General features: G+C 40.6%; 1 protein-coding gene across 1 annotated transcript in view; it reads left to right on the top strand.

Moving 5' to 3' along the window:
* Positions 1-24,759, top strand: part of LOC139182964 (antigen WC1.1-like) — a 53,206-nt gene that overhangs the window by 10,609 nt on the left and 17,838 nt on the right. The window contains 3 exon segments of the mRNA XM_070788656.1: positions 11,704-12,012; positions 12,106-12,148; positions 12,150-12,412. Coding sequence (XP_070644757.1) covers positions 11,704-12,012; positions 12,106-12,148; positions 12,150-12,412 — 615 coding nt within the window.

Below are 24,759 nucleotides of genomic sequence, written 5' to 3'. Positions count from 1 at the left end.
AGTATATTTTATCATTTTAATTTAAATACTGTATTGGTTTATTAATTATATCAGATTTTTAGGTGATTATAATGTTTAATTTTATTAATTTTAAAAGTAATTTTTATTTTTTGCTGGCTGGGTCTTCCTTGCTGCATGGGCTTTTCTCTAGTTGTGGAGATCAGAGACTACTCTCTAGTTGCAGGCATGAGTTTCTCATTGCAGTGGCCTCTCTTGCTGTAGTGCACAGGCTCTATGGTGCACAAGCTTCAGTAGTCGTGGCCCCTGGGCTCTAGAGTACAGGCTCACTAGTTGTGGTGCACAGGCTTAGTGGCTCCGTGGTATGTGGGATTTTCCTAGACAATGGATTGAACCCACGTCTCCTGCATTGTCAGGTGGAGTCTTCACCACTGAACCACTGGGAAAGCCCAATGTTGAATTATTAATCTTCAGTTACATTTTACCTTGAAATGATATTATGTCACAACATGCAGTGTCAGTCACTATACTTTTCTTCCACTTTCTTTTTCTTGTCTTTGGTGCTATCATTGTCATATATTCTATTTATAAATTTATTATGAATCTTATAGTTTGTTGCTAATATTTTTGCTTAAATCTTCTAATAGAGGATCAACATTTAGCACAGTCTCTATAGCTTTGAGAGGATCCATGTTTTCATCTGCTGTCATCTCCTTTTAGCTTGAAGAACTTTCTGAGGCAATTTTGTGTAGTGTGTGTCTGGTGGCCTCCAATTCTATCATCTCTCATTTACCTGAAATCATTTTAATTTTCATTCAGTTTTGAAAAGTATTGTCATAGCTGATTCAATTTTAGTGTAACAAATGCCAAATCCCAATACTTTAAATATGTATTACATTGTCATCTGACTTTCATTGCCTTCAACAAAATGTCAGTAAATAATACTTATCCTTTTGTTCCCTGTATATAATGTGTCAAACTTCCCTGGCTACTCTTAACATATTTTTGTTTGTTTGTTTGTTTACCAATGAATTTCAGTAATTACATTGTCAAGTTTTCTGAGAATGGTTTCATTATCTTGTTTGGGGTTTGTTTAGCTTTTTGGATCAGTGGGTTTACAGTTTTCAATAACTTTGTGAAAATGTCATTTATCTTATCTTAATATTTTTCTGCATATCCCTTATTCTGAATCTCCAAATACACATATTTTATATATTTTGATGTTATCCCACATGCCATTGAGTTTCCATTCTTATTTTTCTGCCTTTTTACTCTTTGGTTCAATTTAAATAGTTTCTACTGCTGTGTTTTACTTCCCAGTTCTTTTATTCTGCAATGTCTAGTCTCCTGTGTAATTAATCCAGATGACTGTTCATTCCAATACTATATTTTTCAGTTTCAGAAGTCTCATTTGTTTATTTTTCCTAGTTTTCCTCCCTGTTTATTTTTATTGTTCATTAAGCATATTGATATTAGGGGTTTAAGGAGCTCTTCAGCCAATTCAATCATTTCTGTAATTTCTCAACCTACTTTAAATGATTGTTTTTAAAAAAGGTGTTATGTGTTACATTTCTCTCTTTTGGAAATTCTAATAATTTTTTGGTTGGATGTTGGGCATCACTAAGCAGTCCTTAATCAGGAAGAAATTCAGAAATAAATAATCAGGACACACCCAAAAAATTGGCCATGGGCTTGAATAGACATTTCTCTAAAGAAGACATACAAATGGCCAGTGGGTGTATGAAAAATGCTTGACATTGTCAATCATCAGGGAAGTGTAAATCAAAACCAGAAAGAGATATCATCTCACACATGTCAGAATGACTGTTTTTTTTTAAAGACACCTAAGTGTTTGCAAGGCTGTGGAGAAATTGACACTTTCTGTGTACTTATCCACATGAAATGTATAAATTTTATTAATAAAGCTATGCAATCCAGGGGTTAAATCTCTGGATTTTCACTGTCATGGGTCCAGGTTCAATCCCTGACCTGGGAACTAAGATCCCACAAGCCACAGCACAGCCAAAAACAAACGAACAACAACACAAAAACTATGACCAAAAAATCTGTATGATTTGTAGTGATGTCCCTTTTCATTCTTGGTATTGTTAACTTCATTTACTCTCTGCTCTTCATTGGTATTGATCAGTGTTCATCAGTTTTCAATGAGCCATGTTTAAAGGGTTTTTTCCTGTGTTTTCTATCTTATGCTTACCTTCTTTTCTGTTCATTATTATTCCTTTTTTAATTAACCCCAACATTCTATATTCTTTAGGCTTTCTCATCTCCTAGTTTCTTAATTGAAACTTACATTTTTTTCACTTTTGGTCTTTCCTCTTCTCTAAATCTAGGGTATAAATGTCCCTTAGGCACTACTTGAGTTTCATTAGAGGAATTTATGATAATATCATTATTTTGTGTTTATTATCATTATTATTGTATTTTTATTATCATTATTTCACAATATTTGGTAAATTTTAAATTTATTCCCAGACTCGGGTGTTTTTTGGAAGGGTGTTGCTGAATTTCCCAAAATAGGGATGGCTAACAGTATTTTATTTTTAATTCTTAGTTTTATTCCACTGTGGTCAGAGTAAATACTCTGTATGTATTCAAAGAGTGAAATATTTTGTCCTATTATGTGGTCATTTTTGATAATTGTTCCTAGTGCATTTACAATAATGTGAACTCTTGCATTGTTGGGTGCATTGCTCTATGTGTTACTTAGTTAAATGTGCTGATTATTTTGTTGTACATCTACTGTATTCTTTGTTTTTTGTATGTCTGGTCTGTATGCTATTGAAAAAGATACAGTAAAAATCCCCCATTTTGATTGTGATTTTGCCTATTTCTTCCTTTCATTCTGTCAAGTATATTTCAAAGCTATGTTCTGTTACCTTTCTTGAATTTTGATGTCTATATCTTTATTAAGGGTGGATCTCATTATAATCTTGAAAATTCCCTCTCTAATTCAATTAGTGTTCAGTTTAGTTCAGTTAAGTTGCTCAGTTGTGTCCGACTCTTTGTGACCCCATGGACTGTAGCATGCCAGGCTGCCCTGTCCATTACTAACTCCCAGAGTTTTCCCAAACTCACGTCCATTGAGTCAGTGATGCCATCCAGCAATCTCATTCTCTGTCCTCCCCTTCTCCTTCTGCCCCCAATCTTTCTCAGCATCGGGGTCTTTAGAATGAGTCAGCTCTTCACATCAGGTGGCCAAAATATTGGAGTTTCAGCTTCAACATCAGTCCTTCCAGTGAACACTCAGGACTGATCTCCTTTAGGATGGACTGGTTGGATCTCCTTGCAGTCCAAGGGACTCTCAAGAGTCTTCTCCAACATCACAGTTCAAAAGCATCAATTCTTCAATGCTCAGCTTTCGTCACAGTCCAACTCTCACATCCATACGTGACCACTGGAAAACCATAGCTTCTGACTAGATGGACCTTTGTTGGCAAAGTAATGTCCTGCTTTTTAGTGTGCTGTCTAAGTTAGTTATAACTTTCCTTCCAAGGAGCAAGCGTCTTTTAATTTAATGGCTGCAGTCACCATCTGCAGTGATTTTGGAGCCCCCAGAATAAAGTCAGCCACTGTTTCCATATCTATTTGCCATGAAGTGATGGGACCAGATGCCATGATCTTGTTTCCTGAATGTTGAGCTTTAAGCCAACTTTTTCGCTCTCCTCTTTCACTTTCATCAAGAGGCTCTTTAGTTCTTCTTCACTTTCTGCCATAAGGGTGGTGTCGTCTGCATATCTGAGGTTATTGATATGTCTCTCAGCAATCTTGATTCCAGCTTGTGCTTCATCCAGCCCAGCATTTCTCATGAGGTACTCTGTATATAAGTTAAATAAGCAGGATGACAATATACAGCCTTGAGGTACTCCTTTTCCTATTTGGAACCAGACTGTTGTTCCATGTCCAGTTCTCACTGTTGCTTCCTGGCCTGCATACAGGTTTCTCAAATGGCAGATCAGGTGGTCTGGTATTCCCATCTCTTTCAGAATTTTCCACAGTTTATTGTGATCCACACAGTCAAAGCCTATGGCATAGTCAATAAAGCAGAAATAGATGTTTTCCTGGACCTCTCTTGCTTTTTCAATGATCCAGCAGATGTTGGCAATTTGATCTCTGGTTCCTCTGCCTTTTCTAAAACCAGCTTGAACATCAGGAAGTTCACGGTTCACGTATTGCTGAAGCCCGGCTTGGAGAATTTTGAGCATTACTTTACTAGCGTGTGAGATGAGTGCAATTGTGTGGTAGTTTGAGCATTCTTTGGCATTGCCTTTCTTTGGGATTGGAATGAAAACTGACCTTTTCCAGTCCTGTGGCCACTGCTGAGTTTTCCAAATTTGCTGGCATATTGAGCCCAGCACATTCACAGAATCATCTTTCAGGATTTGAAATAGGTCAACTGGAATTCCATCACCTCCACTAGCTTTGTTCGTAGTGATGCTTCCTAAGGCTCACTTGACTTCACATTCCAGGATGTCTGGCTCTAGGTGAGTGATCACACTCTCATGATTATCTGGATTCAAGGCTACTGGAAAAACCATAGCCTTGACTAGACGGAACTTTGTTGGCAAAGTAACATTTACTCTTTCTTAAAAAACATTTTTCAGCTTTTTAAGTTGTATCCAGCAAGACCCAGCAAAACACAATGGCCTGCTGTGAATTCCTCCATTCTCCATGGAAGTGGAAAATTTTAGGTTTAATTCTCTACTTCCTCATTTACTTAAAGTGCAACATTGATAGACATTCTTTAACCCTTCTTTACATCACTTTTATGTATAAAAGGAGAGGAGAATACAGTGAGCTTGTTAATATTATTTGTTCAAGGGCTTGCATGAATGTGACCTATTTCTGCTCAGTGATAGAACTAGAAGAACTTTTCCGGTGGCTCAGTTGTAAAGAATCCACCTGTAATGCAGGAGACACTGGTTAGATTGCTGGGTCAGGAAGATCCCCTGGAGGAGGGCATGGCAACCTACTCCAGTATTCTTGCCTGGAGAATCCCATGGGCAGAGGAGCCTGGTGGGCTACAGTTCATAGGGTCTTAAAGAGTTGAACATGACTGAAGTGACTAAGCAAACATACACACTATTTCCCCCTAAAGATTGCATAACTCCAAAATTTGAATAACAGAGATTCTTGACACAAAGTCCAAGGAGGGATTATATATTTTTTGGGAGTAGAAGCAACATTCTATGATTCCCAGTGGAATCTGGCCAGTGTCAATGTTCCCTGACATCATGTCTCCTGCAAAGTTGTTCAGTCTACTCAAAGAGATCACATTCTTTGAAAGTAAGTATCCAGATCTGAAGTCTGAAGCTTAGAACCACAAATGAAATATTCTGGGGTAAACCAAGATATCACAGAATCCATTTGTTTTTCAGTTCTGAATGACTGTACCAAGGAGAAGGATTCTAATGGTAGAGGATTCATGATTGCTATCTGAGGCATCTGATAAGGGCAGTTCCTGACTCCACTCCCTTTACTCAACCCCTTTAACTCTTAGGTCAACGGCATCAAAATGTGTGTGCTTTGAAAGGAATCCATCCAGCTGCCAGCTCATTCCTGTGACTCTGAAATCTTTTAACTGCTCCGGGTAGAAAGACTAACATTTCCTGTAAATCTTTCTCTGGTGCTGTGCAGAACTCTACAGATCAGAATGTTAACTCTGATAGGACCTTGTACCACCTTCTGTCTCAGACTACTCACTAGACTGGTTTCAACTTAATATATCCTGTTTTATTTTCTACCTATTCTTCAACCTTATTATTCTCTTGCCACTGGTATAAAAAAACCAGACCCAGCTGCTGCCCAAGTGCAATGACTCCGTGTCTGAATCAGCAGGGTCGGCAGCCTCAGAGGAGAGCGCCCCCTACTGCTCTGGTGGTGGTGGGGGTCCCACAGGACAGAAAACCCTTCCCAACCCCTGGTGTCCCATTTCTCTCTGCTCAGACAGCAGACAGATCCGCCTGGTGGACGGAGGTGGTCGCTGCTCTGGGAGAGTGGAGATCCTTGACCAGGGCTCTTGGGGCACCATCTGTGATGACGGCTGGGACCTGGACGATGCCCACCTGTTGTGCAGGCAGCTGGGCTGTGGAGACGCCCTGGACACCACTGTCTTTTTCTCCTTCGGGAGGGGATCAAGGCCCATCTGGCTGGATGAAGTGAACTGCAGAGGAGAGGAGTCCCAAATGTGGAGGTGCCCTACCTGGGGATGGCAGCCACACAACTGCAATCATCAAGAAGATGCAGGAGTCATCTGCTCAGGTATGGTCAGTTCTTTGTCCACAGGCAGAGAAAATGGAAAGTTCCAAGAAAGCTGGTGTCTGATCAGCAGGGCAATGGGAGATAGGTGGGCTAGAGAGGACTCAGACGCCTACCCATCCTTCCTGAGTGCACTGTGGCTATGAGTGATGAGCTTCATATACTTTCCTATTATAAGTCTCTGCTATTCTTTTCGTCTCCAGTGGACTTACCTGACGCTAAAATAGCTGTATTCATTCTCCCAATTAAAATAAATCCTCATAAGTTGTTTTCATAATTCACTTTTTGTAAGAGTGAATCATTTGCTAACTGCCACATACACATTCTCTTTGCACAGGGAGGCTATGAGAAGGAGGGAAAAGAATGAGGATGTACTTTCCTGGGTGCAGTTGTTTCTGTACAAACAATGTGAGACATTATTTTGCACTAGGCCAGTAGGAGTGGAGGTTACTCTTACTATAGGATGATATCATTTACATATATAGAGGTGATCCCTAAATGGATATCATTTAACAAATCAGAGATTCTTATGGATTTGTGGCAGATTCAAGTTTCCTTTGCAAATTTAGTTGTAAATGTTCATAGTTCTTTGATGGTAGAACTAGAGAACTGTGAATGAAATGCTCTGAGTCATATATTCTTTCATTGTTACTAGAAAAGTCTCTCTCCCCAATTTTTCCTTTAAGATATCTGTATAAATGCAAACTTTGGAGGAACACTTAGCCTTGCACTAGCAAGTCAAAGGTGGAGGTAATAAAACATGAATTTCTGTGTTTTATGACAAGAGATTATGTAGTTTATATTTGATGATTTCAGTGATATAAGAGACTTGTGTTTGGGGGCTTATTTGGAGCAAGAGGACAAATGTAATTTTTGAAGAAGGTGGAACAGGTTTTATAGTAGCTGGGAGGAAGGGGAATGGCAATGGGAGCTGATGAAGGCAACTGTGAGGTTCTCTGAGCAGCACTGAAGGTCCAGGTGTGGTGTGGAAGATGTTATGTGCGCCTAAGGACCCAAGATGTCTACACAGCCAGAGACCAGACAAGGATAATCTTTATTATATTTAATATCTTTATTCATTCATGTCAGTTCAGTTCGGTTCAGTCTCTCAGTTGTGCCCGACTCTTTGCAACCCCATGAATTGCAGCACATCAGGCCTCCCTGTGCATCACCAACTCCCAGAATTCACTCAAATTCACATCCATCGAGTCGGTGATGCCATCCAGCCATCTCAACCTCTGTCGTCCCCTTCTCCTCCTGCCCTCAATCCCTCCCAGCATCAGAGTCTTTTCCAATGAGTCAACTCTTTGCATGAGATGGCCAAAGTACTGGAGTTTCAGCTTTAGCATCATTCCTTCCAAAGAAATCCCAGGGCTGATCTCCTTCAGAATGGACTGGTTGAATCTCCTTTCAGTTCAAGGGACTCTCAAGTGTCTTCTCCAACACCACAGTTCAAAAGCATTAATTCTTCGGTGCTCAGCTTTCTTCATAGTCCTTCTCTCACATCCAAACATGACTACTGGAAAAACCATAGCCTTGACTAGATGGACCTTTGTCAGCAAAGTAATGGCTCCGCTTTTGAATATGCTATCTAGGTTGGTCATAACTTGCCTTCCAAGGAGTAAGCGTTTTTTAATTTCATGGCTGCAGTCACCATCTGCAGTGATTTTGGAGCCCCCCAAAATAAAGTCTGACACTGTTTCCACTGTTTCCCCATCTATTTGCCATGAAGTGATGGGACCAGATGCCATGATCTTAGTTTTCTGAATGTTGAGCTTTAAGCCAACTTTTTCACTCTCCTCTTTCACTTTCATCAAGAGGCTTTTGAGTTCCTCTTCACTTTCTGCCATAAGGGTGGGGTCATCTGCATATCTGAGGTTATTCATATTTCTCCCGGCAATCTTGATTCCAGCTTGTGCTTCTTCCAGCCCAGAGTTTCTCATGATGTACTCTGCATATAAGTTAAATAAGCAGGGTGACAATATACAGCCTTGATGTACTCCTTTTCCTATTCAGCCTTCTATTTAATAATTTTCTTGGAATTTTCACACACTCACTCTTCTATGTAAATTTTAAAATCAAGTAGAAAATAAAAAAGAAATAATATATCTCAGAAGTCTCTATCTTAATATGTCCTAAGACTTTACTGATTATCCAGCACCTATTTGAATATGTAACTTTTATCAGGGTATATAAAACAGAATACAAGAAATACTTCTCTCTTTGTCTTTCTAAATTTTTAATTTCATGGAATTAATATAATATCAACAATCTCAGATATGCAGATGACATCACCCCAAATGGTAGAAAGTGAAGAGGAACTAAAGAGCCTCTTGATGAAAGTGAAAGAGGAGAGTGAAAAAGCTGACTTGAAACTCAGCATTCAGAAAACTAAGATCATGGCATCCTGTCCCAGCACTTCATGGCAAACAGACGGGGAAAAAATGGAAACTGTGACAGACTTTTTTTCTTGGTCTCCAAAATCATTTTGGACAGTGACTGCAATCATGAAATTAAAAGATGCTTGCTCCTTGGAAGAAAAGCTGACAAACCTAGACAGTATATTAAAAAACAGAGACATCACTTTGAGACAAAGGTCCATCTAGTCAAAGCTATGGTTTTTTCAATAGTCACGGATGGATGTGAGAGTTGGACCATAAAGAAGGCTGAACACTGAAAAACTAATGCTTTTGAACTGTGGTGTTGGAGAAGACTCTTGAGAGTCCCTTGCACTGCAAGGAGATCAAACCACTGAATCCTAAATGAAATCAACCCTGAATATTCACTGAAAGGACTGATGCTGAAGCTGAAGCTCCAATACTTTGGCCACCTGATATGAAGAGCTGATTCACTGGAAAAGATCCTGATGCTGGGAAAGATTGGAGGCTGGTGGAGAAGGGGACAACAGAAGATGAGATAGTTAGATGGCATCACCGACTCGATGGACATGAGTTTGAACAAACTCAGGGAGATAGTGAAGGACAGGGAAGCCTTTGCTACCCCATGGACTGAATGATCTTCAGTTCATGGGGTAGCAAAGAGTCAGACACGACTGAATGGCTGAGCAACAACAACAACAATAACCAGTTAAATAAAAATGGTTTATCTAGGGTGTGTAGCCTGTGACCAAACTCCCAGCCAGAATAGATTAGGGGTCCTAACCTGGGCGTCTCTGGGGAGATGGAAATGGATAAATAATAAAAGGCAAGCAGATCATCCTCTCTCTCTTCATTCATTCTTGTATGAGTGGTCAAGCTAATCCTTCAATTCTTTAATTTCTGCAGTGCCTTTTCTGTTCTCTCCTGCTCTCTATCCTGCTGCTGCTGCTAAGTTGCTTCAGTCATCTCTGACTCTGTGCGACCCCACAGATGGCAACCCACCAGGCTCCACAGTCCCTGGGATTCTCCAGGCAAGCACACTGGAGTGGGTTGCCATTGCCTTCTCCACCTGCTCTCTATAGTAGATTTTTATTCTGTTACATCATTCTCTTTGGGACTTCAAAGTTCACAAATGTATGCAATCAGAGTCCCTCACCAGAACAAATTCCACCATGTACATAAATAATCATGAGCACACTCAGAAACCAGGAAAATTATTTAAAAAGTTGTTCTTTATGATGTGCAGATTTTTTTCCTATTGGATTACCTTTTCTGTATCTAAAATATGGTCTCTGAAGGATGAAATCATTATCATCAGTCTTTTTTTGGTCTCTCTCTGTCATACTCCATTCACTCCCCATTTAACCTGCCACTCACTCCACCTCACTCCCTACAGAAGTTCTTTCCTTTTGGAGTCTCCTTTCCATCTATTTGTAGCTCTTAAGCTTGTTTTTTCTTTTCTGCATTGGGAAAAATCAGAAAGGGTAGCAGGGTTATGTGGTAAATGGGAGGAACACAGGGGATAAAAAGTGTTAAAATCTTGTTGAACAAGTCTTTTTCCCCCCAAATCTTTTTGTGTTTCATTCCTATTGAGGCATTTGCAATTTAGAAATCTCTAAAGTATATATTAAAAGACGCTTACTCCTTGGAAGGAAAGTAACCTTCCTAGACAGCAACCTAGTAACCAACCTAGACAGTATATTAAAAAACAGAGATACTACTTTGCCAACAAAAGTCCATCTAGTCAAGGCTATGGTTTTTCCAGTGGTCATGTATGGATGTGAGAGTTGGACTGTGAAGAAAGCTGAGCGCTGAAAAATTGATGCTTTTGAACTGTGGTGCTGGAGAAGACTCTTGTGAGTCCCTTGGACTGCAAGGAGATCCTTCCAGTCCATTCTAAAGCAAACCAGTCTTGGATGTTCATTGGAAGGACTGATGCTGAGGCTGAAACTCCAATACTTTGGCCACCTCATGCGAAAAGACCCTGATGACTCATTGGAAAAGACCCTGATGCTGGGCAGGATTGGGGGCAGGAGGAGAAGGGAACGACAGAGGATGAGATGGCTGGATGGCATCACCCACTCGATGTACATGAGTTTGGGTGAACTCCGGGAGTTGGTGATGGACAGGGAGGCCTGGCATACTGTGATTCATGGGGTCGCAAAGAGTCGGACATGACTGAGAGGCTGAACTGAACTGAAAGTATATTGGGTTGTTTGCTGTCTGCTCTCTTCCTCTCATTCTCCTTTTTTATAGCTTGCTGGCTTCTTATCTCAGAAATCCAAATAGGAAAGGCATATGCAGTTAGCATATAGATAAGGTTAGAATACATTGAGTTATCATTACTCTTTCACATTTGCAGAGAATCTCATGTCTAGTATGAAGTAATCAACTAACTCAATTGTCTTGCATAATCCCACTGAGACCTCACTTTCTCCTAGGTGTCTTGATAAATCCTAGGTTTTTAAAAAATATGGCTAGGACAATTTCCTCCCTCTCCTATGACTCTCTGAGCTTTTGTCATTTCTAAACTTACCCGTGGACAACTTCTTTCACAATTAGATTATAATACCTGCACTCAGATCCAGCCCGTGTGATATTCCCTGTCCTCAGTGACTTGAATATTGGCTCTGAGAGAAAACTGGCAAGAATTTTAGCCCCAGAAATCTCAGGATGGTCCTCTAAACTTCTAAACTTCTCTGGCTCTTAGGCCTCTAAGCTCTTGAACCACATGGACCTTTTTCACTCTCACTTCAGCTCTGCATGCATGTTTGAATGTCTACTACTGTGCGGTTTCTTTGGGCACCGTAGTTTCCATGCCCCAGATAGGAATTAACATTCCTAACCAATATATATTCTTGGGATTCAGCCATTCCGAACTGACCCTTCAATCCTTCTGGATATCTCTTCAGAAACTTGCTCATGAAAATGCAGTTTGACAAGGACAGTCAAATTATCTTTTCTTATCCCCTCTTATTCCACTGTTGGAAAGAAAAGCTTTCACTCCATCTCATGCCTGTGAATGTTGTTTCCAATTGTCAAGCCAGGTTCATGAACACTCACTGGGTTTGTTGTTCTTTGTTTCTCTTAGGATTTGTGCGTCTGGCTGGAGGGGATGGACCCTGCTCAGGGCGAGTAGAAGTGCATTCTGGAGAAGCCTGGACCCCAGTGTCTGATGGAAACTTCACACTCCCCACTGCCTAGGTCATCTGTGCAGAGCTGGGATGTGGCAAGGCTGTGTCTGTCCTGGGACACGTGCCATTTAGGGAGTCAGATCACTGGGTCTGGGCTGAAGAGTTCAGGTGTGAGGGGGAGGAGCCTGAGCTCTGGTCCTGCCCCAGAGTGCCCTGTCCAGGGGGCACCTATCTCCACAGTGGAGCTGCTCAGGTTGTCTGTTCAGGTGAGATGCACATCAGGACTTAACCTCCGTGTACGCTTAGTTCAAGCTAAAAAAGAAATCAGATTGTGCTGAAATCCTGTCTTTTTCTATCAGTGTACACAGAAGTCTGGCTCATGAAAAATGGCACCTCTCAGTGCAGGGCAGGTGGAGATGAAGATTTCTGGACATTGGAGAGCTCTGTGTGCCTCCCACTGGAGTCTGGCCAACGCCAATGTTTTCTGTCATCAGCTCGGCTGTGGAGTCGCCATCTCCACCCCAAATGGAACAGAAGGAAGTGATCAATTCTGGAAAGCCTGATTTCACTGCTCAGGGACTGAGTCCTTCCTGTGGAAATGCCCTGTGACTACCCTGGGTGTTCCTGACTGTTCTCATGGCAATACGGCCTCTTTGATCTGCTCAGGTAAGACAGGGAAGGGCTACTATACTTAGGATGCTCCTGGAGTGAAACTTCCCAAGAGCAGAGAGTAAGGGAAAACAGGCTTAAAAAGGAAGATATTCTATAGTGAAATTATTGAACTCAGGTTTCAACTGCTCATTACTCAAGAATCCAATACTGAGAGATAAGCGTGGGGTAAAATTAAAGATAGCTTTGTTGAGGAAACCAGCAGTTCTGGGGAGACAGAGGACTAATGTACCAAAGAACCAGCTCCCCCTTGCTGATCAGGACAAGTGTTTTTAAATGGGAATTTCAGGAGTGCACAGGTGGAAGTAGGGGACAGGTTACCTGCAGAATAGCACAGCTAGCTCCGACAGTCATCTTGAAATAGGTCTGAACAGTGTCACCTTTATTGTTTGAAATACAGTTAATCATCAGTTCTAGTGTTGGTTTGTTCCCATTTCCTTGAGGCTGATTCTTGGAATTGTGCAAGATGAAGAAGATTATGGGCTTCCCTGTTGACTCAGATGGTAAAGAATCCGCTTGCAATGCAAGAGACTCAGGTTTGATCCCTGGGGTGGGAAGATCCCCTGGAGAAGAAAATGGCACCCCACTAGTCCGGTCATCATGTAATTTACTTCTACCTCCTGGTTGGGATTTCAGCATCTGCAAAACAGCTCAAAGGATATGGCTCAGAATGTTAGCTATAGCCCATGAGGAGGAACTAAAAACCCTTGACTTTGTTAGGGCTAAACTATTATTATTTTATCCTATTTGACTGTTTTTGTTTGTTTCTGAAATTTTTCATTTCTGTGATTAAATTTATTCTTTGGCTAAGGCTTTTGTACAGACAGAAGCAGGTGCAGGACATGAGGGGGGTCTGTCCTGAGAAGGCTCCGTAAGGTCCTGCTCCATAACCTTCTCATTGTTCACTCATTTTTTCAGGGGAAAGAAGTGCTAAGAAATGCTAAGAAGTGCTATGTCAGGGAAAGAAATGCTTAGATGAATAATATTTTTATGAAACATTATTATTTAAGGATAATAATAGAGAACAAAGTACAAACAGTAAGTGTATGCCTAGGTCATGTTCCCCAACCCAGATCTACAAAGAGAACATTCACAGCACCACAGAATCACTATTGCCTCCCAATAGCTGTGTCCTCCTCCTCTCCAGGGAAGACTGCTTACCTAAGACTTGTACTGCCATAGAATATTTTCCCAGTTTTTGAACTTTATGTATAACCATACAGAATGTTTTCTTTTGTGTCTAATTTCTCACTCATGATGTTGTTTATGGCAACATTGTATTCAATTTTATTACTATAGAGTAGTCCTTTGAATGATCACATGACCATGCATTGATCCATTCAACTAGTGGCAGAAATTTGAGTTTGTTGCCAGGTTTTGACTATTACAAATACAGTGGTGCAAGTTACCATGATGGTGACTTTTGGAATAAATATTTATTATTATTTTTTTTGTGTGTTTAATTCTGTTTTATATTTTTATTTTCTTAATGGTACGGTGTACTTCAATAAGGCAAGTTACTCATCTTAAGTTAATTCATTCACGTTTTTTACTGTACATATAGTGCTCCTTCAGTCAGTCAGTTCAGTTCAGTCACTCAGTCATGTCCGACTCTTTGCAATCCCATGGACGGCAGCACATCAACCTTCCCTGTCCTTCATCATCTCCCACAGCTTGCTCAAGCTCATATCAATTGAGTTGGTGATACCACCCAATCACGTCATCCTCTGTCATCTCCTTCTCTTCCTGCCTTCAGAATTTTTCAGCATCAGGGTCTTTTCCAATGAGTCAGTTCTTCCCATCATGTGGGCAAAGTATTAGAGCTTCAACTTCAGCATCAGTCCTTCCAATGAATATTCAGCACTGATTTCCTTTAGGATTGACTGGTTTAATATCCTTGAAGTCCAAGGGACTCTCAAAAGTCTTCTCCAACACCACAGTTCACAAACATCAATTCTTCAGTGCTCAGCTTTCTTTATGGTCCAGCTCTCACATCCATACATGACTACTGGAAAAACCATAGCTTTGTTGGACCTTTGTCGGCAAAGTAACATCTCTGCTTTTTAATATGCTATCTAGGTTTGTCATAGCTGTTCTTCCAAGGAGCAAGTATCTTTTAATTTCATGGCTGCAGTCACCATTTGCAGTGATTTTGGAGTCCAAGAAAATAAAGTCTGTCACTGTTTTCATTGTTTCCCCATCTATTTGCCATGAAGTGATGGGACCAGATGCCATGATCTTCCTTTTCTGAACGTTGAGTTTCAAGCCAACATTTTCACTCACCTCTTTCGCCTTCATCAAGAGGCTCTTTAGTTCCTCTTCACTTTCTGCCATAAGGGTGGTGTCATCTGCATATCTGAGGTTATTGATATGTCTCCCAGCAATCTTGACTCCAGCTTGTGCTTCATCCATCCCGGCATTTCACGTAACGTGCTCTGCATAGAAGTTAAATAATCAGGGTGACAATATACAGGCTTGACGTACTCCTGTCTCAGTTTTGAACCAGTCCCTTGTTCCAGTCCATAGAGCTCCTTATATCCTTCTAGAAAGAACTTTTTCTACTCCAAAATCACAAACATGTTGTCTGAGAGTCTCAGAGAAGTGTAATTACTTTTCTTTTGCATGTAATCATACAGTGCCTCTAGGATTGATAACTGTGTAGGATAAGGGTCAAGTGTCATGTTTTCAAATGGGCATACAGTTGACTGAAAGTCTTTTTCTGGAAAGACTATTGCCTACTGCAGTGCCACCTTTGTGATAAATGAAAGGCACATATGTCTGAGTACTTCTTTTAGACTTTCTATTCTGTTCCACTGTGTCATTTGTCTATCCTTCCACCTGTACCACACTTTGTTAATTATTGTAATTTTATAGTAAATCTTGAACCTTCCCTAGTGGCTCAGATGGTAAAGAATCTGCCTGCAATGCGGGACACCTGGGTTTGATCCCTGGGTTGGGAAGATCCCCTGAAGAAGTGCATGGCAACCCACTCCAGTATTCTTGCCTGGAGAGTCCCCATGGAGAGAGGAGCTTGGTGGGCTATAGTCCATTGGGTCACAAAGAATCGTAAATAACTGACTGACTAAGCACACGTAGTAAGTCTGGGTAACTTTAATTTAAAGAAGTTATGTTGTTGCTGTTCTTCCTAACTGCTTCGGTCATTCTTGGTTTTTGTATTTTGTATACATTTTTGAGCTGAAGCTCCAATACTTTGCCACCTGATGTGAAGAGCTGACTCATTAGAAAAGACCCTGATGCTTGGAAAGATTGAAGGCAGGAGGAGAAGGGGACAACAGAAGATGAGATAGTTGGATGGCATCACTGACTCAGTGGACATGCGTTTGGGTAAACTCTGGGAGTTGGTTATGGATAGGGAAGCCTGGCATGCTGCAGTCCATGGGATTGCAAAGAGTCAGACATGACTGAGTGACTGAACAACATCATAAATTTTGAATCATCTTGTCATGTTTCACACACACAAAAGCATCAGGGAATTTTATTGAGGTTAGCTTTAATCTGTATATAAATTTGAGAATGATTTATTTTGACAACATTGAGTTTCCCAAATCATTGGCAAAATATATCCCTTCATTCAGTTTGGTCTTGAATTTCTCTCCGATGTTTTGCACATCTTTACCTAGGTTTTCTCCTAGGCATTTTATGGGTTTGATGTTACTAGTATTTCCTTTAGTGAAGGTTTTCTAGGAATGAATTCTCTCTGAACTTTATCTGGATTCCCCAAACGTTAGGTTAGTATTTTGCTTTAATCCTTCATTCTTTCTTTCTTTTCTCTCCCTCTCTCTCTCACTCTAGTTTTCTCTGTCTTTCTCTGTCTTGTTCTAGCTTTCCCTCTCTCTCCTCCTTTGTCCCTCTCCTGTCCAATTTTCCCCTTGAGTATGTAAAATCTTTCTGGATTAAGTTGCAGAGAGGATGCTCCTTTATCCCACCCCCTCCCCAACAACAACAACAAAAAACTTCAGGGAATTTCCTTACATATCCACAGTTCAATCAAACCTTTAGAGATATCAGCCCCAGATAACATCTAAGTCCAACCACATGAGAGACCCTAAAGATAGAACTGCCAAGTTGAGTCTTTCCCAAATTACTGACCAGGAAATTATGATCAAAATTAAAAAAAATTTCCTTCAACTGCTAAGTTTGGGGGGAAACTTTGTTATACAGTATTGTTAACCAGGCACTTACCATGTAACCAGCTTTTCTATATAGAGGAATATTTATCATCTCATCTTCCATTTTACTATTTCTACTTTATATTGATCTAATGTGCTGATAGACTCATTCTCCAGTTCTTAATCTCAGCTGTTAACTTTTTCAGCTGTAGAATTTTCATTTGTTATCATTTCTCTGCCAAGACACACATCTTGTTAATTAATTCTTTGAGGACTTTAATCATGGCTTTTTAAATTCTCTGTCAGACTATAAAGCTCTTAGAGGAAAACATAGGCAGAAGATTCTTTGACATAAATTGCAACAAGATCTTTTTTGACCAACCTTCTAGAGTGAAGAAAATAAAAACAAAAATAAACAAATAGGACCCGATTAAACTTAAAAGGTTTTGCATATCAAAGGAAACCATAAACAGAACAAAAAGACAACTGTCAGAATGGGAGAAAATATTTGCAACTAAAATGAAACAACTAACAAGCGACCAATCTTCAAAATGTACAAACAACTCAATATCAACAAACCAAACAACCCACTTGAAAAGTGGGAAAAAGACCTAAACAGACGTTTATCCAGACATACAGATGGCTAACAAATACATGAAAAGATGTTCAACATCACTAACTACTAGAGAGATGCAAAACTGCAGTCAGGTATTACTTCACACCAGTTAGAATGTCTATCATTAAAAAAATCTACAAACAATAAATTCTGGAGAGAATGTGCAGAAAAGGGAATCCTCCTACATATGGGTATGTAAATTGGCACAACTACTATGGAGAACAGTCTGGAGGTTCCTCAAAAAACTAAAAATAGAACTATCGTATGACTTAGCAATCCCAATCCTGGGCACATACCTGGAGAGAATCATCATTCAAAAAGACACATTCATCCTAATGTTCACTGCAGCACTATTTACAACAGTCAGGAGACAGAAGCAACCCAAATGTCCCTCACAGGAGGAATGGATAGAGAAGGTGTTGTGCATATATAAAATGGAATATTACTCAGCCATAAAAGAATAAAGTTGTGAAATTTGCAGAGACATGGATAGACCTAGAGATTGTTATGTTCGGTTTAGTTCAGTTCAGTCACTCAGTCATGTCCGACTCTTTGCCACCCCATTGACTGTAGCACAAGAGGGCTCCCTGTCCATACCAACTCCCAGAGATTACTCAAACTCATGTTCACTGAGTTGGTGATGCCATCCAACCATCTCATTCTCTGTCATCCCCTTCTCCTCTCGCCTTCAATCTTTCCCAGCATCAGGGTCTTTTCAAATGAGTCAGTTCTTCACATCAGGTGGCCAAAGTACTGGAGCTTCAGCTTCAGCATCAGTCCTTGCAATGAACATTCAGGACTGATTTCCTTTAGGATGGACTGGTTGGATCTCCTTGCAGTCCAAGGGACTCTCAAGAGTCTTCTCCAACACCACAGTTCAATGGCATCAATTCTTTGGTGCTCAGCTTTCTTTATAGTCCAACTCTCATATCCATACATGACTATTGGAAAAACCATAGCCTTGACTAGATGAACCTTTGTTGGCAAAGTAATGTCTCTGCTTTTGAATATGCTGTCTAGGTTGTTCATAACTTTTCTTCCAAGGAGTAAGCGTCTTTTAATTTCATGGCTGCAGTCACCATCTACAGCGATTTTGGAGCTCAAAAAAGTAAAGTCAGCCACTGTTTCCACTGTTTCCCCATCTCTTTGCCATGAAGTGATGGGACTGGATGCCATGATCTTTGTTTTCTGAATGTTGAGCTTTAAGCCAACTTTCTCACTCTCCTCTTTCACTTTCACCAAGAGGCTCTTTAGTTCCTCTTCACTTTTTGCCCTAAGGGTGGTGTCATCTCCATATCTGAGGTTACTGATATTTCTCCCAATAATCTTGATTCCAGCTTGTGCTTCATCCAGCCCAGCATTTCTCATAATGTACTCTGCATAGAAGTTAAATAAGCAGGATGACAATATACAGCCTTGACGTACTCCATTTCCTGTTTGGAGCCAGTCTGTTGTTCCATGTCCAGGTCTAATTGGTGCTTCCTGACCTGCATACAGATTTCTCAAGAGGCAGGTCACGTGGTCTGGTATTTCCATCTCTTTTAGAATTTTCCACAGTTTATCGTAATGCACACAGTCAAAGGCTTTGGCATAGCCAATAAAGCAGAAATAGATGTTTTTCTGGAACTCTCTTGCTTTTTGATGATCCAGCGGATGTTGGCAATTTGATCTCTGGTTCCTCTGCCTTTTCTAAAACCTGCTTGAACATCTGGAAGTTCAAGGTTCATGTGTTCTTAAAGCCTGGCTTGGAGAATTTTGAGCATTACTTTGCTAGTGAGATGAGTGCAATTGTGTGGTAGTTTGAGCGTTCTTTGGCATTGTCTTTCTTTGGGATTGGAATGAAAACTGATCTTTTCCAGTCCTGTGGCCACCGCTGATTTTTTCAAATTTTCTGGCATATTGAGTGCAGCACTTTCACAGCATCATCTTTTAGCATTTGACATAGGATTGTTATGTAGAATGAAGTAAATCAGAAAGAGAAAAACAGATACTGTATAACATCACTTATATGTGGAACCTAGAAAAATGGTAGAGATGAACTTACTGCAAAACAGAAATAGAGACACCAACATCAGATCAGATCAGATGAGTCGCTCAGTCATGTCTGACTCTTTGCGACCCCATGAATCACAGCATGCCAGGCCTCCCTGTGCCTCACCAACTCCTGGAGTTCACTCAGACTCCTGTCCATCAAATCAGTGATACCATCCAGCCATCTCATCCTCTGTTGTCCCCTTCTCTTCCTGCCCCCAATCCCTCACAGCATCAGAGTCTTTTCCAATGAGTCAACTCTTTGCATAAAGTGGCCAAAGTACTGAAGTTTCAGCTTTAGCAGCATTCCTTCCAAAGAAATCCCAGGGCTGATCTCCTTCAGAATGGACTGGTTGGATCTCCTTGCAGTCCAAGGGACTCTCAAGAGTCTTCTCCACACCACAGTTCAAAAGCATCAATTCTTTGGCGCTCAGCCTTCTTCACAGTCCAACTCTCACATCCACACATGACCACAGGAAAAACATAGCCTTGACTAGACGAACCTTTGTTGGCAAAGTAATGTCTCTGCTTTTGAATATGCTATCTAGCCGGGAGGAGCTAAGATGGCGGAGGAGTAGGACGGGGAGAACACTTTCTCCCCCACAAATTCATCAAAAGAACATTTAAACGCCGAGTTAATTCCAGAAAACAACTTCTGAATGCCGGCAGAGGACATCAGGCACCTAGAAAAGCAACCCAAGTCTTCAAAAGGAAGTAGGAAAAAATATAAAAGACAAAAAAAGAGACAAAAGAGGGAGGGACAGAGTTCTGTCCTGGGAAGGGAGTCTTAAAAAGAGAGAAGTTTCCAAACACCAGGAAACCTTCTCACTGCCGAATCTGTGCCGAGCCTTGGAAGCACAGAGGGCATCATAACAGGGAGGAAAAATAAATAAACAATTAAAACCCGCACATTGCGAGCCCTATGGTAACTCCCCGGCGAAGAAGCAACGCAGACGCCTGCATCCGCCATTAGCAAGCAGGGACTGGGCAGGGAGGCACGGCGCGGGCTGCATCGCAAGGATCTGGCCTGAATACCCCAAGCGCTATCTGAGTGAAATAATTTGGGCTAGCAAACCAGACTGTGGGATATCTATCACGCCAAAAGCCAGCCCTAACCTAAGACACCACCAGGCCCGCGCATGGAACAAAGGACTGAACAGAGATAGCCGGCGGCAAACCATCCCCCTCCAGTGATAGGCAGCCAGAGCCGGAAGGGGACAATCGCAGTCCCAGAGAGACATTATCTATAAAACTGTAAGCAGGCTTCTTTGCTAACTAAAACTTCTTGGGCGTCTGGACGGTCAACATCTGCCTGAGAAGGTGCGTTAGTGCACACCTAGATAACCGAGCGGCCGGGAGGCGGTGGTAAGTCGCAACAATCGCGCGCGCCAAACACCTCATCACCTGAGCTGCTCGGATCTGGGAAGGGCACCAAACGCAGGCCCAACCGAGAGTCTGCACCTCTGAGGACTACCCGAGTGCCTGAACCTGAGCGGCTTGGACCTGGGAAGTGCAGGCAACCCAGGGCCAGCCACGGATGGTTCCCGGTGGAGCAACCTAGAGCCTGAGCAGCGTGGGCAGGGAGGCTACATGCGCTGTGAACGGGGGGCAGACCCAGTGTGGCTGAGGCACTGCGAGCACATGCCAGTGTTATTTGTTTGCAGCATCCCTCCCTACCTCCCCTCAGTGCGACTGAACGAGTGAGCCTAAAATTAAAAAAAAAAAAAAAAAAAAGTGTCCTCCACCGTCCCCTTTGTGTCAGGGCGGAAACCAGAGTCTGAGGAGACCAGCAAACAGAAGAAGCTATAACAGAGGGAAACGCCTTGGAAGCTACAGGCAATAGATTAAAACCCTGTGGTTAGTGCCAACTACATAGGAAGGGGCCTATAGATCTTGAGAAATATAAGTCGGACCAAGGAACTAGCCAAAAATGAACTGAACCTGCAATACTCACAAAACCAGAGAAAGTTCTAGATATATTTTTGCTATGTGTACGATCATTTTTCTTTCTCTTTTTTTTAATTTTTATTTTTTAATTAAAAAAATTTTTTTTAACTCCTCTATTATTCCTTTAATTTTCACTTTTATAACCGATTACTTGGCAAAAAAAAAAGTCCCAATTTTTTTTAAAGCAAACTTCATATATATATTTTATAATTTTTTTGACCTTGTTTTTTTTTTTTTTTTCCCTTCTTTTCTTTAACATTGTATTTTTGATATTCCAAACTCTACTCTAGATTTTTAATTTTAGCTTTTTGGTATTTGTTATCAATTTTGTACCTGTATTTTCTTTATAATTTATACGAGTTTGTTTGTTTTTGTTTGTTCGTTTTTTCTCTTTCTTTTCCTTCTTCTTTTCTTTAACATCGTATTTTTGAAATTCCAAACTCTACTCTAGATTTTTAATTTTTGCTTTTATGTGTTTGTTACCAATTTGGTACCTTTAAGAACCCAATCTTCAGTACCCATTTTTCACTAGGGTGCGAGATTACTGGCTTAACTGCTCTCTCTCCCTTTGGACTCTCCTTTTTCTCCACCAGGTCGCCTGTGTCTCCTCCCTAACCCCTCTCTACTCTACCCAACTCTGTGAATTTCTGTGTGTTCCAGACGGTGGAGAACACGTAGGAAACTGATTACTGGCTGGATCTGTCTCCCTCCTTTTCATTCCCCCCTTATATCCTCCTGGCCACCTCTGTCACTTTCCTCCTTCTTCTCTTCTCTGTATAACTCCGTGAACAACTCTGAGCGGTCCAGGTGTGGAGTGCACATAAGGAAGAGATTACTGGATAGCCCACTCTCTCATTGATTCCACCTCATCTCATTCAGGTCACCTCTAACTCCCCCCTCCCTCTTCTTTTCTCCATATAACGCTGTGAACCTCTTTGGGTGACCCTCATGGTAGAGAAACGTTTCATCTTTAACATAGATGTTTTATCAATGGTGCTGTATAGAAGGAGAAGCTCCGAAACTACTGTAAAAATAAGACCGATAACTGGAAGCAGGAGGCTTAAGTCCAAACCCTGACTCCAGGGAGCTCCTGACTCCAAGGAACATTAATTGACACGAGCTCATCAAATACCTCCATACCTGCACTGAAACCAAACACCACACAAGGGCCAACAAGTTTCAGGGCAAGACATACCAAGCAAGTTCTCCAGCAACAAGGAACACAGCCCTGAGCTCCAAGATACAGGCAGCACAAAGTCACCCCAAAACCATAGACATCCCACAACTCATTACTGGACATTTCATTGCACTCCAGAGAGAAGAAATACAGCTCCACTCACCAGAACACCGACACAAGCTTCCCTAACCAAGAAACCTTGACAGGCCACCTGTACAAACCCACACAGAGCGAGGAAACACCACAATAAAGAGAACTCCACAAACTGCCGGAATACAGAAAGGACACCTCTATTCAGCAATTTAGACAAGATGAAGAGACAGAGGAATACCCAGCAGATAAAGGAACAGGATAAATGCCCACCAAACCAAACAAAAGGGAAAGAGATAGGGAATCTACCTGATAAAGAATTCTGAATAATGATAGTGAAATTGATCCAAAATCTTGAAATCAAAATGGAAACACAGATAAATAGCCTGGAGACAAAGATTGAGAAGATGCAAGAAAGGTTTAACAAGGGCCTAGAAGAAATAAAAGAGAGTCAATATATAATGAATAATGCAATAATTGAAATTAAAAATACTCTGGAGGCAACAAATAGTAGAATAACAGAGGCAGAAGATAGGATTAGTGAATTACAAGATAGAATGGTAGAAATAAATGAATCAGAGAGGATAAAAGAAAAACGAATTAAAAGAAATGAGGACAATCTCAGAGACCTCCAGGACAATATTAAACACTACAATGTTCAAATCATAGGGGTCCCAGAAGAAGACAACAAAAAGAAAGACCATGAGAAAATACTTGAAGAGATAATAGTTGAAAACTTCCCTAAAATGGGGAAGGAAATAATCACCCAAGTCCAAGAAACCCAGAGAGTCCCAAACAGGATAAACCCAAGGCGAAACACCCCAAGACACATATTAATCAAATTAACAAAGATCAAACACAAAGAACAAATATTAAAAGCAGCCAGGGAAAAACAACAAATAACACACAAGGGAATTCCCATAAGGATAACAGCTGATCTTTCAATAGAAACTCTTCAAGCCAGGAGGGAATGGCAAGACATACTTAAAATGATGAAAGAAAATAACCTACAGCCCAGATTATTGTACCCAGCAAGGATCTCATTGAAATATGAGGGAGAAATCAAAAGCTTTTCAGACAAGCAAAAGCTGAGAGAATTCAGCACCATCAAACCAGCTCTCCAACAAATACTAAAGGATATTCTCTAGACAGGAAACACAAAAATGGTGTATAAAATCGAACCCAAAACAATAAAATAAATGGCAACGGGATCATACTTATCAGTAATTACCTTAAACATAAATGGGTTGAATGCCCCAACCAAAAGACAAAGACTGGCTGAATGGATACAAAAACAAGACCCCTACATATGTTGTCTACAAGAGACCCACCTCAAAACAGGGGACACATACAGACTGAAAGTGAAGGGCTGGAAAAAGATTTTCCATGCAAATAGGGACCAAAAGAAAGCAGGAGTAGCAATACTTATATCAGATAAAATAGACTTTAAAACAAAGGCTGTGAAAAGAGACAAAGATGGTCACTACATAATGATCAAAGGATCAATCCAAGAAGAAGATATAACAATTATAAATATATATGCACCCAACACGGGAGTGCCGCAATATGTAAGACAAATGCTAACAAGTATGAAAGGAGAAATTAACAATAACACAATAATAGTGGGAGACTTTAATACCCCACTCACACCTATGGATAGATCAACTAAACAAAATTAACAAGGAAACACAAACTTTAAATGATACAATGGACCAGTTAGACCTAATTGATATCTATAGGACATTTCATCCCAAAACAATGAATTTCACCTTTTTCTCAAGCGCACAAGGAACCTTCTCCAGGATAGATCACATCCTGGGCCATAAATCTAGCCTTGGTAAATTCAAAAAAATTGAAATCATTCCAAGCATCTTTTCTGACCACAATGCAGTAAGATTAGATCTCAATTACAGGAGAAAAACTATTAAAAATTCCAACATATGGAGGCTGAACAACACACTGCTGAATAACCAACAAATCACAGAAGAAATAAAAAAAGAAATCAAAATTTGCATAGAAATGAATGAAAATGAAAACACAACAATCCAAAACCTATGGGACACTTTAAAAGCAATCCTAAGGGGAAAGTTCATAGCAATACAGGCATACCTCAAGAAACAAGAAAAAAGTCAAATAAATAACCTAACCCTACACCTAAAGCAACTAGAAAAGGAAGAAATGGAGAACCACAGGGTTAGTAGAAGGAAAGAAATCTTAAAAACTAGGGCAGAAATAAATGCAAAAGAAACAAAAGAGACCATAGCAAAAATCAACAAAGCCAAAAGCTGGTTCTTTGAAAGGATAAATAAAATTGACAAACCATTAGCCAGACTCATCAAGAAACAAAGGGAGA

Source organism: Bos indicus, chromosome 5, assembly GCF_029378745.1.
Source record: "Bos indicus isolate NIAB-ARS_2022 breed Sahiwal x Tharparkar chromosome 5, NIAB-ARS_B.indTharparkar_mat_pri_1.0, whole genome shotgun sequence".
Taxonomy (NCBI): Eukaryota; Metazoa; Chordata; class Mammalia; order Artiodactyla; family Bovidae; genus Bos; species Bos indicus.
The sequence above is the reverse complement of the archived record's forward strand: the minus strand, read 5'-3'. Positions and strand labels throughout refer to the sequence as shown.